Below are 18360 nucleotides of genomic sequence, written 5' to 3'. Positions count from 1 at the left end.
ATTGTAGCCTGCCAGGCTCCTCTGTCCATGGGATTCTCCAGGTAAGAGTACTGGAGTGGGTTGCCATGCCCTTCTCCAGGGGATCTTCCTGACCCAGGGATAGAACCCTGGTCCCCTGCATTGCAGGCAGATTCTTTACTGTCTGAGCCACCAGGGAAGCCCAGAGGCAGCCAATTGGAGCTTCTCAAAAAGCATCCAGAGGAGACTGGTCTGCTGCTAATGCAGCAGATGGTAATTACCCTAGGCACTGAGCAGGGAAACCTGACTCAGAGCAGAACCCACAGGAGAGGGAGTGACTTAAAAGCCTTTTCCCCCTGCAGGCTTGGGGTTGCTCCTTTGAGCCATTTCCAGGACACAGATGGAAACAGCCGCCCGCCCGGGTGCTTGAGCCTTCACAATTGAAGACACAAAGATTGACTCACGGTGGATCTGCAGAAAGCTTTATGGAGAGAAATCATTCCATCCTACAGAAAAGAGAAAACAGGCTGGGGCAGAGGGAAGGAACAGGGTGGGGTGAGAAGCAGAGTCCTTAAGCTGGGCAGACCCAGCCTTCCGTAGGCATGCCCGAGGCCCAGGAAACAGGTGGGTGGTACTCGAGTCCGAGCTCAGGACTCCAGGCCCAGATGACGACGCTTAAGCTGGGAGAAGAGCCCATCTTTGTTCCAGCGCCGAGGGTAGGAAGCAGGGGTGTCTACACTGCCCTCCAAGTCTAGGAGCTCTCCCCGAAGCTGTATGCTGTGCCCTTCAGCCTGGCAGATCAAGGGGGAGAGAAGCAGTTCCAGGCCCAGCACCTGTAGGGGAAGCAAAGAGATGAAGAGAAGGGCAGGCCAGGCCAGACCAGCGCCTCGGGCCCAAGTGTCACACAATCAACCTGGTGCCTTCCCAGGGTGCAACTGCGGGTTCGGATCTGAACCTGAAGCAGGGCCTGAGGCTCTGTGCTGCCGGCTGGCTCCCCGTGGTCCTGGACTCTGTCAAGGAGAACACCTGCGTCTCCCTCTTCCCCCACTAACCGCAGCCTCCACCCTGCCGGGCTGCAGAGAAGCTCAGCCTGGGAGGAGAGAGCAGAGGACTTTGGTGAGCCCCAGCCCATGCTCTGCTCCATGACCTCATCCCTGCCCCAGGTCTACATTCTTCCCTTTCTGCCTGGCGAGCATCTTTCTCAGCCCAAACTCGCAGAGGTGAGAAGGGCCACCTGTGCACATCCCATCTTCCCTCACCTGGGCTCCAGGCCGTGTTCAGAGAGGGGTCCCGGCAGCCAGGAGCCCAATCGTATGTGCCCCGAAGGCTGTGATGAAGATGTTGATCATGACAGTGATAAAGATCAAGGTGGTGGCTGCGTTGTTGAGCTGGTTGAGTCGCCACTGCTTTTCCACCTCATTAAGGTTCAGTAGAGCTGTGGAGAAGAGGGAGAAGCAAATGATGGCCTGGGGGTGGGGGGATGACAGCCTGGAGCTTTCCCCACCACAGCCCCTCAGAGATCAGGAGTTGGTGGCCATTGTGCTGAAATGCCTTCTCCCTCACTGACCACGTGGGGTGTTCACGTGGTACTCAATAGAGCCGATTTTGGAAACTTACACTGGGTCTTCTCAGAGTGGGGAATGCACGCTCTAAGGAATGCTGCTACGAGTTAGTGAGCACAGTCACTTAGCAGGTATTGTACTGGCTACTAGATGGGATGCTAGGAGGTGGGTCAGAGTGCCTGCCTGCACTGTGTCGTTGTTACTTGGGCACTTGAAGGTGCACAGGGCTAACAGCAGGTTAGTGTAAGACTGTGCAAATGCACGGTGTGACAGGGAGGCATTCGGGACTTTTCTTCCCACCCACCCCCCCAAGGCCAGCTCCAGGCCCAGGCTCCTCACCCATGACCATGAGGAGGATTCCGATGACCACCTGCAGGATCAGAGAGGTGCTAAGGAGGGTGACGAGGGCGAAGTAGTGATAGGAGGACGGACCCCGATCTAGCACCGCTTTCAGCTGCACAGCGTTAGACATGAAGAGCGCCATGTCCAGCAAGCTCTCCGCCAGGCTCTTCTTGGTGGCATAACGGTTCAGGTTGATGAGCGGGCTGCTCCCTGGGCTGGGGCTCCCAGGCTGTTGGGGACAAAATACAGGCTTACCCGGGAGGCTCCGGAAGGGAAGTGGTTGAGAGGCTGGGAAGGGGTGTGCTAAGTCGCTTCAGTTGTGTCTGACTCTTTGTGACCCCATGGACCTAAGCCCCCCAGGATCCTCTGTCCATGGGATTGTCCAGGCAAGAATACTGGAATGGGTTGCTAATCCCTTCTCTAGGGGATCGTCTCAACCCGGGGATCGAACCTGAATCTTCTGCATTGGCAGGTGGGTTCTTTACCACTATCACCACCTCTGTTTTCCCCTGAGAGGAGAGCATTGCAAAAGACAGGATGAGGAGTTCTGAGGCTGAGTGGAAAAGGAAAAGGCCTCTCTTCTCCCAGAACGATGTGGGCCCCAAGGCAGGGTGCAGAGCGCCACAGATGGAACAGGAGCTGCGCGCTCTTGGGTTCTGCTCCAACTTGACCTCGTGGGGACCCCTGGAGCCACAGCCTTGCTCGGGCACACACACCCCAGCTGTCACACCCAGCCCATCATACACATGTCTGTGAACATGCATGTATGCACACAGGAATACAGGCCAGTCAAAAGAATTAATTTGTTTGTTATTACTTTTTAGCTAGAATTTATTGATGCATAATTTACATTTGATTTGCTTTTGAAATATTAAGATGAAGTTTTATTCTCAAGAAGCCACTTACTCTGAAAGAGAGGGTCACAAGCAGGGCTGTGGGGGCAGGGGCAAACGGAATGCTGCAGGCAACCTGCAGTCACTCAAAAGAATTGGGCGCGTTTTGAGGCCATTCATTTAGGATGGCGCTGGATATGGATGCACGGCCTAATGAGGGCCCAGAGCCGGGGAGACATGTTGAAAGGTTCTGGTCCCGCAAGGCACCGTTGCCCCATGTCCACGTGGTGGCGCTCGAGTCCGAAGGAGCAGCTTGGGCAGCAGGGGTGTGGGCGCTGGGGGGTGGGGTACAGTTTGGTGTTTCTCCCTGAGGAATCCACTGACAAGGCAGGGTTGGTGTGAAACCTGTCCTCACAAAGGCTAGGATGGGAGCCTGTTCCCAGGTCTGCCTCGGCTGACCTAAAACCCACCAAAGGTGTGAAACAGGGGTTGAAATGACACAATGCTGACTTGGGTGGGCCAGTCGCCCTGCAAGGTGGGGACTGTGGTTAGAGGACAGACGGCTGAGAGACTTGGGGAGGCGGTGCCTAGCAAGGGGTCCCCGTAACAGTCGTGTCTGACTCTTTGCGACCCCATGTACCAGGCTTCTCCACCCGTGGGATTTTCCAGGCAAGAGTACTGGAGTGGGTTGCCATTTCCTTCTCCAGGGGATCGTCCGGACCCAGGTATTGAACCCAGGTCTCCCGCATTGCCGGCAGATGCTTTAACCCTCTGAGCCCCTGGGGAATCCCCAAAAGCAGGGGAAGGGTTTTCTTAAATTCTTCTGGACGATTTAGGTGCAGCCTTGCCCTGAGGCAGAGGGATGGCTGAAATGACCAGACGGGGCCCTCCCTATGGCCTGAGGATCCGACTGGATGAACCCCCGAATCCTGATGGATGCTCCTCTTTTGTTGACAGCCAGGAGCCCGGGAGCGACCCCCTCCCACCCTAGCCGCCCGCCAGGCCCCGCCAGAAGTGCGGCCGGTGGGCGGGGACGGCCGCAGGGCGCGCGCCTGCCTCGGGCGCTGGGCCTTTAATAAGGCCGGGCGTCCCGGGAACAAAGGCCCGGCCTGCGCGCACCGGCCTGAGTCACTTCAGTTCCTCTGCCCGTGCCCGCGCCCTCCCCACCCGGCCCGGCCCCTCCTTGCCCCTCCTGCGCCCAGGGGTCTGAGGAGCCGGCGCGGTGGGCGCGGGCCGCCGATGGCCCTTGTAGTTGTCCGGCTCCTCTGGGCGGGGGCCAGGGCCTAGACGCCCCCCCCTTCACCCCCCGGCTCTGGGCCTCCCACTTTGGGCCTCAGTTTCCACACCCACAAACGGGGGGTTAATGCCATTCGAGAGGCGTCCGAGTGAGACAGAAAGAGATCTCCGAGCCTCGTTTTTCCCATCTGAGGTCGGTCTCACAGGAACCCCTGGCCCTCAGCGTCTGTCTCAGCCCCCCTCCGCCCTCGCGACCCCACTGTTCCTCCAGGACAGCGAGGGGCGCGGGGGCCCCAGACCCCAGGGTCCTCCTTAGAGATGCGCGGCCCCCAGCCTGCCCACCGCGCCGGCTGAGCACCCAGGCCGGCTCTGCTGACACGAAGTTGGGGCCCGGCGTTCTGGGCGGCAAGGCCACGTGGGTGTGGAGAGCGGGGGTGGCTGACCCCGCCCCGGGCCGCGGGCGCCCCACGCCGCCGGGCACAGCCGGGCGCGCACTCTTCCTCGCCCTGTTCTCGGTCCGCTTCAGACTGCACTGTCCCCAGTCCGCTTGCCAAGTCCAGCTCCCCTGGCTGGTGTGGGTTCCAACCCTTGAAGCCGTGGACTGCGCTCCATTGTTCCGCCAGACGGTTATTTATCCCTTCATCCTTGCTGGCCTGTATTTTTGTTTCTTGAGGAAACTTGGGTTGGATAGGGAAGGAATGCCTTTTTGAGCAGAAAAGTAAACACAGTTTTGCAGCTGTTTATTGTCCCATTTGAAAAGACCCTGATGCTGGGTGGGTTTCCCTCATAGCTCAGTTGGTAAACAATCTGCCTGCAATTCAGGAGACCTGGGTTCGATTCCTGGGTTGGGAAGATCCCCTGGAGAAGGAAATGGCAACCTACTCCAGTATTCTTGCCTAGAGAATCCCATGGACAGAGTAGTCTGGCAGGCTACAGTCCAGGGGTCGCAAGAGTCCGACACGACTTAGCAACTAAACCACCACCACCACCTGATGCTGGGAAAGATTGAAGGTTGAAGAAGTGGAGGACAGAGGATGAGATGGATGGATGGCATCACCAACTCGATGGACATGAGTTTGAGTAAACTCCAGGAGTTTGTGATGGACAGGGAGGCCTGGCGTGCTGCAGTCCATGGGGTCGCAAAGAGTCAGACACGACTGAGGGACTGAACTGAACTGAACTGACAGACAGTAAGGTCGGTGGGGGCCGCCCGCTTCAAGAGATCATTCTGCCCTTTCTTGGAAACGAGGTTACAGGAGTGTTCTCCCAAGGGGGTAAGTAACTGTCCTACCAAAAAGCCATGGGATGCCCTGCTCAGAGAGTTTAGGACCTGGAGCCCACCCACTGGAGGCCGGAGTGGGGGCCCTGAGAGGAGGAGAAGACCTGGTGGGAAGGCCAGGAGAGGAGGATTTGTGACAGCTGGTGGGAACCACAGGAGGCAGGCCAGGTCCAAATCCCGCTTCTGTGACAAGCTCAGTATTCCCATCACCCAGGTCCCTTTCTCATCTGCGAGATGAGGGAGGCAGGATAGATGATTTCTTATGTCCCTTCCAAGCCAGGGTGGTCTAGGTGCGGGGAAGTCCCTCCTTTGAGTGGAGTCTCAGGGGCCAGGGATATACTCTCTAAGAGGCAGAGTCCAGGTGGCTGGGCACCAGGCCAGCGTCAGAGGCCCTGAGTCACTCACCCTAGGCAGCTCCAGGGCAGGGGTGACCCTCCATTGAGTCAGTCAGCCCTGAGAAAAGCCACATGGCAGTTTCCCTGTGGATCAGCTATAACACAGGGCGTCAGACACAACAGGCCCAGAGGAGCCATGGGCTGTTGGCCCCGTGTTGGCCTCAAGATGCCCGACTACCCAGAAAAGCCACCTGGCAGGAGATGGCAAAGAGCCAGGCTGGTTTCAAAAAGGGGAAAGGCGGATCCTAGCCCAGGAAGAGCGATTCATTCAGGTGTGTGGATTGGGGTGACCTACTATGCCAACTCACCTTTAATGAGGTGCTGTAAGGCAAGTGCAGAGAAGAAGAGAGCAAACTGGGCAGTCAGGCAAGAAAAGAGAAAATTATTAGAGGGAAAAGACAGGGTGACTGACTCTTAAGGAGAACCAGCGTCCTCCCTTTCTGACAGAGTCCTTCTTATACCCCACCAATGAGAAGTTCTCCAAAGGGATGGTCACGTAGCCGGAGGTCTGGAATCTGGTGGTCTCGCAGCTTTGAGAAGATAGGCACAGTGAGATAACAGGATGCCATTTGGGCAATTTGGTCAGTCTCAAGGATCACTGTGATTTCCTCTTTGTTTGCAAGGTTGACATAATGAGCCATCTTAACAATGAGCCCCCATGCAGACCCTATCACCTGTGAGCTCTCAGCCTCTGTCAGGGTTAAGTGTGAAAAGGTGCCTGGGTCTGTCCTACTATGGGCTTGCACAGTAGGTCCCGGCAGTGGGGATGACAACAGTTTCCTCTTACAGATTACAGACCTTACGCCTGACTCGGCTAAACACTGGACATGAGTCATCTTATCCAGTCCTCACACAGTCCCATGAAGTTGGTCAGGGCACCCTTAGGTTGGTTGGTCGGTCAGTCGCTCAGTCGTGTCTGACTCTTTGCGACCCTGTGGACTGTAGCCTGCCAGGCTTCTTTGTCCATGGGATTCTCCAGACTAGAATACTGGAGTAGATTGCCATTTCCTTCTTCAGGGTATCTTCCTGACCCAGGGATCAAACCTGTGATTACTGTAGTTGAGAAGAATGGAGGCTCTCCGAGAGCCTGGGTAACCTGTTCAAGGTTTGGCAACGCAGATTTTATGCCAGTTCTCTATTTGCCCGAGCCTGTAATTGTGACTCCTGCACTTCAGCCTCCCAGAAGATAGACTCCCAGCCTCCAAGGAGTTCAGGATCTAAAGACAGACTCATGTGGCTGCAGATGAAAGAAGACCGAATGTACACTTGCTCAGGGGAGCTAGAACACCCCTCCTGGGGCGACACTTGCCTTGGGCTCCTCTGGTCACAGCAGGCTGTGCCTTGAGCCCCTGCAGAAAGGGCCCAACACCCATAATCAAAAGGCTAGAGTTCACACTGCTAAGAGGTGACCCGGGAGGGGTTGGAGAGAATAGGGTTGACAGAGAAAGTTTCATCTGGATGCTTTGGGTTTTGACCCCTCTGAGTGTTTGAACTATCATAAAACAACAACAACAAAAATTAAAACACAGTATGCAAGACTTCTCTGGTGGTACAGTGGATAAGAATCTGCGTGCCAACGCAGGGGACGTGGGTTCCATCCCAGATCTGGAAGATTCCACCTGCTGTGGAGCAACTGAAGCCCGTGGGCCACAACTCTTGAAGCCTGAGTGCCTAGAGCCTGTGCTCCGCAACAAAAGAAGCCACCACAATGAGAAGCCCACTCACCGCAACAGAGTAGCCCCCTGCTCAATGCAACTGGAGACCCAGCACAACCAAAAGTAAATACAGTATTTTTAGAAAAAGAAGTATGGACCCCAGGAGGCCAATGATTAACATAAAGCAGAATTTATAATTCTGTCTCACCTGGGACCCAGCTTCTCCGTGTGTAAAATGAGAATAATAGACCCTGGTTCGGAGAAGGCGATGGCACCCCACTCCAGTACTCTTGCCTCGAAAATCCCATGGACGGAGGAGCCTGGTAAGCTGCAGTCCATGGGGTCGCGAAGAGTCAGACACCACTGAGCGAATTCACTTTCACTTTTCACTTTCATGCATTGGAGAAGGCAATGGCAACCCACTCCAGTGTTCTTGCCTGGAGAATCCCAGGGACTGGAGAGCCTGGTGGGCTGCCGTCTACGGGGTCGCACAGAGTTGGACACGACTGAAGCGACTTAGCAGTAGCAGCAGCAGCAGGCCCTGGTTAGCTCAGAGGGCTGTTGAAAAGATCAATGAGATAATGTGGGTGAATGTGCTTTGAAGACTGAAGCCTTAGAGCAAGGAGGAGATGAGAGGGAAGTCCCTTCCACACAGGCCCACACTCCCACCTGTGGGCGGAGAGGCATCTGAGTGCTGGATTCTGACATGGCCTGGCCCCGTCCACACTTCAAAATTCCCCTTTGTCATCTCAGCAGCCCCTCACACCCATCTTTGAAATGGTTCCGCACCCAAGGAGGGCTTCCCAGGTGGCCCCAGGGGTAAAGAACCCACCTGCCAATGCAGGAGATGTAAGAGACGTGGGTTCGATCCCTGGGTGGGGAAGATCCCTTGGTGGAGGGCATGGCAACCCACTCCAGTATCCTTGCCAAAGCCCATGGACAGAGGAGCCTGGCGGGCTACAGTCCATAAGGCCGCTAGGGTCGCCAAGAGTCAGAACACTAAACACTCATACACACCCATCCCAGCCCATCCCATTGGAAACCTTTCTCTTCACCTGCCGGGGAGCCTCTTTCAGGGAGGGAGATTCTCAGACAAGCCCACTTACCCTGGGTTCCCTGCTGTGCAGACCCGACTCCCCCACACCCACCCCCTGCCTGGCTGGCTCCCACCTCCCTCTCCAGCCTGTGCCGAGACTCACCCTCCCTCCTGGGCCACACCACATGACTCACCGTTCCTGAACACACCCCACCCTTCCGCCAGCTCTACTCCCTCCAGGGCTGAAGGCCTTTCTTCCCCGTGGCCCCCCACCCCCAGGTCAGCCCTCCCTTCTTAGACCCTCCTCTCCAGGAGGCCCCTCCAGTGCCTGCTTTCCTAGGGGGAATGCATCTTCCGTGGTCCTGGGTCCCCTTGGTGGCTTGCCCACATTAAAGGCACAGTAAATGATGACAGCATTGAATTTTTTTATATGAAGGGTTTACTTCAAGGAGTTTTATAGAAAAGGCTAAAAAAGAAGGGATCTCTGAGGGTGGGGTTGCAGACCCAAGAACTGCTGGCTGAGGGGCGTGGTGCTTGGACAGTGAATATCAAACTGAAACCCCTGGCCCAGGGGTAGCCCTTTCTCCCGGCCTCAGGGAACCAGTGACTCAGGCTGGCCGCTGCCACTGGTCTTCAGGCCAAAGCCCGCAAAGGCCCAGAGCCCCGAGGCCTGTGTCTGGGGCCGGCACTCAGCCTGCCGCCTTGCTGTGCCAAGCGCAATGGGTCTCGCCCTTAAAAGTCAACAGTCTCTAATCCACCGGGGGTGGGGTGTCCGCGGGCTGTTCCCGTAATAACACCCAACTGGTCCAGGAGTCTCCTCTCAGGCCGGGGGCGCAGCCTTGCGAGGCGCCAGCCACCACCACCCCGCCCCCCCCAGATGCCCGCGGGCCTTGCCGCCGGCACTCCGGACTCGGCTCGGAGACCGTCCCGGGAGGGTGTGCAGCGCCTCCTCGTCCGCCAGGGGGCGGCAGCGCACCGCGCGGCTGGGCCGGAGGGCCGCTGATCCCGCTGAGGTGAGGTGACTTTCTCTCTGACAAAAGGGGGTTAGAGGGACTTCCTAACGCTTCAGTGGGTACGGCTCGGAGTTCCCAATGCAGGGGACCCGGGTTCGATCCTTGGCCGGGGGCTAGATCTCACGTGCTGCAACTCAGACCCAGTGCAGCCAAATTACTCCCCCACTCTCCAAACCCCAACCCCCACCAGGGTTCTGTGTGGATTTGCCACACAGAAACTGCCAAAGACGTGGAGCAGGAGTTCTTTCCGAATAAACACATTGCTCTGGGGCTTTGAGACCCACCCGGCACTTTGCTCCCGGCTTTGGGGTTCTTGGCAGCATTCCCCAAGCCCTCCTGACCCACCTCTGCTCATGGTAACCCCACCCCATCCTTCCAGGACCAACACGCTGGCCAGAATTTAAACAATGATAACTGAATATTGAGAATACCATATACCAGGCTGACCCCCATGAAGTGGGTTTTTCTCTTTTTTTGGCCACACCAGGCGACTTGCAGGGTCTTAGTTCCCTGACCAGGGATTGGATTTGGGCCCTTGGCAATGAAAGCCCAGAGTCTTAATCACTGGGCTGCCAGGGAATTCTTGTGAAGTGGGTATTAACAGTCCCGTTTTACACGTGAAGATATTGAGACTCAGAGATTAGCTGCCCAAAGTCACCAGATAATAAGGGACAGTCCTAGCGCCAGAACCCTACACCTGAATTCTCTTTTCTGTTACACACCCGTGGTTCTCAAATTGTGGTCCCTGAAGCAGCAGCAGCTGGGCACTTGTTGGAAATGCAGATTCTCAGACACCACCCTAGACCTTCTGAGTCAGAGATGCAGGCTGGAACCCAGCCATCTGTGTTTTCACAAGCCTCCAGGGGATTCCGACGCGGCTAAAGTGTGAGTGCCGTCCATCGACTCCCCGCTACCACACTGAAGCTGGCGCTTCACATGCCTGCCACCGTCTAAGCTCTGTGCTAGACCCTTCCTTCCATCGGCTGTCCCTGAATTCTTTTAACAAGACCCATTTTTCAGACGAGATGGGTGAGGCTCAGAACAGTTCAGTACTTTTGCCCTGGGATCACCCAGCTGTTGATCTTAAGAGCTGGGATTTGAACCCAGACAGGCTCTGGAGCCTGTGTCCTTAACCCCTACAGTCTTTGCTTGCATGCTCAGTCGCTCAGTCCTGTCTGACTCTTTGCAACCGTGTGGACTGTAGTCTCCCAGGTCCTGTGTCCATGGAATTTTCCAGGCAAGAATACTGGAGTGGGTTGTCATGCCCTCCTCCAGAGGATCTTCCGGATTTAGGGTTTGAACCCACATCGCTTGTGTCTCCTGCATTGGCAGACAGGTTCTTTACCATTGAGCCACCTGGGAAGCCCATTATAGTCTTCAGTCCCTGGAAACCCCTCAGAGGTGTACCCTAGTCTGAAGGATGCAGAGGGAATCTTTCCAGCTCTTCTCACTGAACAGGGTGTAAATCCAACCCTGCGTTTGACTCCAGCTGGCAGCACAGACCACCAACCCCAGTCCCCAGGGCCAGGTGCTGCCCACCCTGTTTATAAGGCCTGACCTGTTCACCCTCAGACTGTCTTCATGTCTTCACTCAAACATTTACAGAGCCTTTCTTGGTTTTGCAGAACCTTAGATTTTGCGGTGGACCTGAGTCCAGATGGGAGGCAACACACAGGTGAATGAAAACGACTCTCAGAACAACTAATCATTAAGCAAATAGGTTCATCAGTACCATTGTGTAGATTCCATATATGTGCATTAATATACAGTACTTGTTTTTCTCTTTCGGACTTACTTCACCTAGAGTGATAGGAAGGGGGATGAAGGCTCAGGAGGGAGGGGAGATATAATTACATACGTATATATATGTGTCTGCTCAGTCCTCAGTTGTGTCCGACTCTCTGCGACCCCATGGACTGTAGCGCACCAGGCTCCTCTGTCCATGGGATTCTCCAGGCGAGAACCCTGGAATGGGTTGCCATTTCCTTCTCCAGGGGATCTTCCCAACCCAGGGATCAAACCCACGTCTTTTGTGTCTCCTGCATTGGCAGGTGGATTCTTTACCACTATGACCACCTGGGAAGCCATATATATATATATAATTATGGCTAATTCACGTTGTACAGCAGAAACCAACACAGTATTGTAAAGCTGCTATCCTCCAATTTTAAAAAGTCATAAAGCAAAATATCAACATTCCACACGACAGTGCACATTAATTTTGTACCTTCCCACTGGATGATACGTTTGCAGAAGGTGAGAATTATTTCCTTGGAAGCTCAGGCAGTCAGAAGCCGCGAGGGCTGTGCCGACAGTCCCTGGCCGCCATCCAGGGGAGCAGACCTCATCGGGAGATCATATCTGACATGGAGATGGGAAAAGGGAAGGTGGTGAATTTCCCACCCCACCCAGCCATAAGCAGAGCCTGCCAAGATCCAACATGTCCTCAGCTCCCTGGCATGTCCAGAGGTCCCTGCCTCTCCCATATACCCCTGCTCCCCCTGTCCCCTAACATGACAAGGTTTAGCAGAGAATCAAGCGCCTAAAGGGGGAAGCAGAAAGGGAGATAGCAGGGCCTTTTAGTCCCACTCCAGTAGATAAGCTTCACGGGAACAAGGACTTATCTGTCTTGCTCACTGCTGTGTCCCAGAAATCGGCGCCTAGCCCGGCGCACTGGATGAGAGAATGATGGCTCTGTCACCCCTGTGTTCATTCAGAAGGGGCTGAGGAGGCAGGACCGCCAAGCAGCGCTCCCTGGACCTCCCACAGGGAGCTGTCTGCGGGGACAGGAGGTGGTGTCCCATGGGTGTGCCCACTCCTGATGCGGCCCTGGTGTGACTTCACAACCTCTGTAAGTGTGTGTGTGTGTCCACTGTCTCTGGGGTGGGCTGTGCCTGGTGTCGGGCAGGAGACGCTATTGTTCTCACTGCTGTTGCCCAGCTGCCACTCCAAGCAGGTGAGACCCAGAGGGTGGGCACTGGGTGCCCATGGATCAAAGCCAGGTGCACACGACCCTCAAGGTCAGCCAGCCCTGGGACTTCTCTGGTGGTCCAGCCGTTAAGACTCTTTGCTTCCACCGCAGGGAGCGAGGGTTACATCAGTGGTCAGGGAAACTAAGATCCCTTAGAGGCTGCACAGTGTGACCAAAAGTAAAAAAAAAAAAATTAGCCAGCTCTGAGTCATGTGCCCCCTTGGGCGCAGAGCCTAACTGCCAGGTCTGTTGCTGCCCCAGCCCCAGGAGTCACCCGCTCTCCCTCCAGGCCCAGCAGAGCCGTCTTCCCTCCTTAGGATCACAGCTCCCGGCCCCAGCTCCTGCAGCCTGAGCAGAGGCTCTGGTGTCATGGGCCGGGGTCTAAAAAAGATGAAGGTCAGGGGACGGGCGGTTCTGCACTTGGAGCCTGGGGTGCCATCTCTTCCCCTGGTGACCTCAGGCAGCTCACAAGACCCTCTGCTTCCCAGCCTCCTCTTTGGCAAAAGGAGAGGATGCCAGCCCTCCAGCTCCTTTGTTGTGAGGAGCTAGTGTGTGGTTAAAAGGGTGAGCCGCTGCTGAAATCGACCAGATCATCGGCTAAAGGGCTGTGGAAGCCCCAGGCCCATCCTCACCCAAACCCCTGGGCTCCTTGGGAATGACCCATCGGGGTTGCTGCCCACACGGGACAGCCCGAGCTCCAGAATGCTCCACATGTACAGCCTCTCTTTCCATAACTCCATTTCTCCAGCTCTTATCACATTCCAGGCCCTCTTCTAAGCATGTTTATCTGTTATCTCAATTCCTTCTCATAGACCTTAAGAGGGGACATGCAGATTTAGAGAAATTAAGCAACTTGCCTGAGGTCACACAGCTAAAGACAGGGGAGTTGAGATTTGAACCCTGGTCTGTCTGGAAAAAGTGGAAGCAGTGACAGATTTTATTTTCTTGGGCTCCCAAATCACTGTAGTTGGTGACTGCAGCCATTAAATGAAAAGATGCTTGCTTCTTGGAAGGAAAGCTATGACAAACCTACACAGCATATTAAAAAGCCGAGACATCGTTTTGCCGACAAAGGTCTGTATAGTCAAAACTATGGTTTTTCCAGTAGTCATGTAGGGGTGTGAGAGTTGGACCCTAAGGAAGCCTGAGCGCTGAAGAACTCTGGTGCTGAAGAAGACTCTTGAGAGTCCTTTGGACAGTAAGGAGATCAAACCAGTCAATCCTAGAGGAAATCAACCCTGAATATTCATTGGAAGGACTGATGCTGAAGCTGAAGCTCCAGTACTTTGGTCACCTGATGCAAAGAGCTGACTAATTGGAAAAGACCCTGATGCTAGGAAAGATTGAGGGCAGGAGGAAAAGAGGGTTACAGGGGATGAGATGGTTGGATAGCATTGCTGACTCAATGGATATGAGTTTGAGCAAATTCCGGGAGACCACGGAGCATAGAGAGGCCTGGTGGGCTGCAGACCATGGGGTCGCAAAGATTCGGACACGACTTAGCAACTGATCAACAATAAGAACTGTCTGATGCCAGAGTTCCTGCTGTTAACGTTCTTTATTTATTTTTACATAGACTCTGGCTGCCGATGAGGAAACCATGCCTCTTTTTTTTTTTTTTTTAATATTTATTGGCTGCCTTGGGTCTCAGCTGTGGCTTGCAGGCTCTTTAGTTGTGACACTCAGGCTGAGTCGCTCCACAGTATGTGGGATCTTGTTTCCCTGCCCAGGGATTGAACCTGCGTTGGGAAGTTCGGTAAGCCTCTGGTCAGCTCTTATTCTTTTACCACCTTCGCGGAAGGCCAGTGTGTGTGTGTGCTCAGCTGCTTCAGTCCTGTCCAACTCTGTGGCCCCGTGGATCACAGTGGAAGGCCAGCGCCCTGAGTAAATCTTGCCTCTAGTGCCCAGCTGAGTATCTGGCCAGCAGGTGCTGAGGAAGGGAGGGAGAGTGGGAGGAAGGAGGGAGGAAAGGTGGGCAGGCGACTGGTCCTACCCTGAACCACTAGCCTGGACCCAGGCTGCCAGCCCCTTTTCACAGCCCAGGGTGGTGCGCAGGCAGTGAGGCGGTTGCTGGGTCACTGCTGTGCCCTCGCTTTTTCTAAAAATACAAAGAGACGAGCCCTCCAAGGCCACCAAACAGATCTCCAGCTGCCCTCTGGGGTCAGTGCCTGCCACTGGGCACGTGCTCCCTGCAGACCCCACCTGACAGCTGACCCCATATCCCTGGAGCTATTTACTGCCGGACAAAGTCCAGATGTGCGGAGGTAGCAGCTCTGAGCAGCCTGTGCTGAGCTGTGGGACACCTGGGTGGTTTCGGGGTCTTTTCCCCAAAGCCTGGTCAGAGCAAACCCTTCTTCGCTGGGGCTCCGAGTCCAGGGCCATCAGTCCCTCCTGCTCCTTTGGAGTCTGAACAGCAGCTGGGTTCAAAGATAAGGACATTGGCCTCAGAGTCAGGACACCGGAGTCAGGCTCCAACATTGCCCCCAGCATCTGCGGGACCAGCGACCTCTGTTAGCCTCCTACGCAACTGGGAGTGCTAAGACGGCAAAGCAGTGCAGTGTCATCCTGTTCTGAAAGGTGTATTTCATGTGTGGAAATGAATCTCATGAGATTTGGACTGAAATGTTAACAGTGTCATCGCTGGATGCTCAGATGGAGGTATCCTTATTCTTTGGGCTCTATCTGTATTTCCAAGTTCTTCCTCAAGGAACACACACAGCAAAAGGAAAAAATGCTAGAACAACCACCCCACAGTTGATATTTAAGTATTTGTCTTGACTTACAGGACAGTTTGGGCTTCCCTGGTGGCTCAGTTGGTAAAGAAACACCTGCAGTGCAGGAAAGGTGGGTTTGATCCCTGGGTCGGGAAGATCCCCTGGAGAAAGAAATGGCAACCCGCTCCAGTATTGCCTGGAGAATCCCATGGACAGAGGAGCCTGGCAGGCTACAGTCCATGGGGTCACAAGAGTTGGACACAACTTAGGGACTAAACCACCAAAGGACAGTTTGAGGAGCAAGTTAATGAAAGCAGGTTGCAAGCTTTAAAGGGCTTTCCAAGTGTTGGGGGTTCTTATTTTAATATTTATTTTTATTATTTATTTGGCTGTGTTGGGTCTTAGTTGCAGCACTCAGGATCTTTGACCTTCATTGCGGCATACGGGATCTACTTCCCTGACCAGGGATTGAACCCAGGCCCCCGGCACTGGGAGCGTGGAGTTTTAGCCACTGGCTGGACACTGGGGAAGCTCCAGTGTCGGGGGTTCTTAACACTCCTTCTGGCAGGGCATTTAGGAATTGGGACCCAGGTATGGGGAGGGAGTAAGTCTTCCAACTCCACACAAAGAAACCCTGTAAATCAGCTCTGCTGCCCTAGGGTTACCCTTCCTCACCAGGTCGGAAGGGGAGAGAATGACGGTCCGATCTGTGTGATGCCCTGGTTGAGGGCGGGCATGGCCATGTAGTGCGGTGCCCCAGCCTGCTCAGTGCGTGAGTCAGCAGCACTGATTGAGCGCCGACTGTGTTCCGTGCCCTGTGCCCTGTCCTGAGAAGATAGCTCTGTTTGCTTTCCTCAGTCAACAAGTGTATTGAGCATCTCTCTGTTTTGAGGAAGTCAGAGTACAGGGGGCGTGGCCTGGAGGTGGGGAGCCTGGGCTGGGTTACAGAGAGGTGTGGGCGCTGTGGGAGAGAGGAACGAAGCAGGAAAGCAGAGGACCACCCCTCTGGGGAGCCTGGAGGAGCTCTTGTGGACTTGAAGGCCATCTCGGCTGGATCGTGAAGAACGAGAAGAGTCCTCCAGAATGTCCTTCGTCTGGGGGTCACAGAGCCCTGCCTTGGGAAACAGCTTCCTAGGGGGAGAGGCTAGTGGACTGTCTCAGTGGTGTTCATGTAACCCCGAGGGATCCCTGGTACAAAATGTATTAAGAATTTCAAGATGGTGATGGCCTTCAGCCAAGCACAGGGCCTTTCTCAGTGCTGGCCTTTCTGAGCAGCCCCTTGAAGCCAGCCCAGCCTGCTCGCTTGCGTGCATGCTAAGTAGCTTCAGTCGTGTCCAGCTCTTTGCGACCCTATGGACTGTAGCCCACCAGGTTCCTCTGTCCATGGGATTTTCCAGGCAAGAACACTGGAGTGGGCTGCCATGCCCAGCCTGCTCGCGAGTGCAAGGAAAAGGCTGAGGGATTTCTGTCACTGGGAGGACCACCAGCCTTGGGAAGCTAGGCAACTCTTCACAGCATCTCGGGTTAAGGTTGGGCTCCAGAGGCGAGCTAACCCAACCAGATCTGGTTCTGTGCTTAACCCTTCCTGTTGGTGGCTAGGGATGTGCTCTCTTCTCTAATGGTGCCCGCAAGGCTGGAGGCCCCAGGCTCCCTTCCCAAGCACCCAGACCAGGGAGCAGCCAAGAACACAAACACACACGCCTTCGGGGGTGGATGTGGCAAGAGATGTTTCTGAGAGAAGTGCTGGCCTCACGTTAAGGCCTCAAAAGATGCACTCTTCTTTCTGCCAACAGGGCATCTGTTTCAGCCCTATGCCCCACCCTCTCGTCTTTCTAATGAGGAAACTGGGGACCAAAGAGGCCAGGAGAACCATTCGGGTCACACGACTTGCCAACACTGAAACCAGAACTCAGGTTTTACAAATGCCCCCTAAGCACCCTTCCCCTAAAGGAGCCCTCTGCATTGGATTGTGGGGGCCGGGGGTGGGGGCTGCCCTCGGCAGTGGTCTTCAGGCCTCCAGACCCTCCAGGGCTGAAGAAACCACTGCTGCCCACCGGAGGACGCTGCTCATGGGACTCTAGTGGTGTGGAGAGGAGTTGAGATCTGGGTGGAAGAGGCTCATGACCTTTCACCTTTAGGCTCATGCCTTTTCACCCTTAATTTGGGCAGACGGTAGAATAGACAGGGAAGGAGAGAGCCCTGTGCCAAAGGTAGTCCTGCTGCTAAAACCTGTTGGGGGCGGAGCCTGGGCCCTTCCTGTGGGGGAAGGAGCTCTGTCCTGTTAAAGGTGCCAGAGGAGAGTCCTAATGTGGGTCAACAGCAAGACCGGGAGAACCAGGAGTGGAGACTCAGGACACGGGAGGGGGTGTACACATGGGGGTCTGGGTCCCTGTGGACCCAGTGGGGGTCCCTGCCCTCACTTCAGGAAGCAGGCCTGAGCCCTAGGGAAAGCAGCCAGGCTGAACCGACACACGGCCCCCAGGCAGAAACAACTCCAGTCACCAATTAGCAGCAGAAAGTGCCCAAGGGCATCAAATATTTACCTTGTACAGGGCAGAATGTTTGCACATGTGTGATCGAGTAGAATTTGCGCAGCTGCCTCAGGACACAAGCTGAGGCTGTGTTGTAAGGATGAGCGATGAACGCAGAGGAATGAAGTCACTTCCTAGAGACCATCTGACTAGTTTAGTCCTGGAACTGGGAGAGAAGCTGGGTTTGCTGCCTTGGTCCAGCTCCTTACCCTGGCCTCTGGCTGGTCTCCACCTCTCTACCTCCATCCAGCGCTGCACCCTGGGCCCGTGGGCAGAGGTGGCAGGAGGTGCTGGCAAGTGTTTGTGGAATCAGGATGGCACTTTCTGTCCCTACGTTGAGAATGTCCTCTGTACCCCGACTCGCCACCACCCACTGAACCTCCTCCCAGCAAGGATGTTGGCCCCCACCCCCCAGAGGCCTTTGATGATACCTTCGGTCTGCTGACTGGTCTGTTCTCTCATTAGACTGTGAACTCCTTCAGGGTCAACAACTTACGGACAAACAAAGCTGTTTACAGTAAGTTCCTGACATAGGAACGAGTCCCATTCCAAGAGCGTGTTCGAGTCCACGGCCATACCACCCTGAACGTGCCCGATCTCCTCCAAGAGCGTGTTTGTTAAGTTCAAAAAAGCGAGCCTAGATATCCATCTAACACAGTCGGCTGTCCTGTAATAGGTTTATAATACTTCTCGCACAAAGACTACATAAAAAACAAACACAAAAATAAATAAACACTTTTGATCTTACAGGACAGTACGTTGAAAAGTACGCCAGACACGTGAACTAACTTATGTGACTGGACGTGTGAACGCACGTTCACATATTTGAAAGTTC

At 54.9% G+C, this 18360-nt stretch overlaps 1 protein-coding gene across 2 annotated transcripts in view; it reads right to left on the bottom strand.

The window, feature by feature from the left end:
- Positions 1–424: 424 nt before the first annotated feature.
- NINJ2 (ninjurin 2) overlaps positions 425–18360 on the bottom strand; it is a 72379-nt gene continuing 54443 nt past the window's right edge. The window contains exons 2-4 of one of the 2 annotated variants that reach the window (XM_025283005.3): positions 1953–2091; positions 1218–1393; positions 425–791 (exon numbers count right to left, since the gene is read on the bottom strand). In XM_025283005.3, coding sequence (XP_025138790.1) covers positions 1236–1393; positions 1953–2091 — 297 coding nt within the window. In that variant the 3' untranslated portion in view covers positions 425–791; positions 1218–1235. Of the gene's footprint in view, positions 792–1217; positions 1394–1859; positions 2092–18360 lie in introns of both variants that reach the window. The other variant, XM_025283004.3, reaches the window with a different exon arrangement.

This window comes from Bubalus bubalis, chromosome 4 (assembly GCF_019923935.1).
Source record: "Bubalus bubalis isolate 160015118507 breed Murrah chromosome 4, NDDB_SH_1, whole genome shotgun sequence".
Lineage (NCBI taxonomy): Eukaryota > Metazoa > Chordata > Mammalia > Artiodactyla > Bovidae > Bubalus > Bubalus bubalis.
The sequence above is the reverse complement of the archived record's forward strand: the minus strand, read 5'-3'. Positions and strand labels throughout refer to the sequence as shown.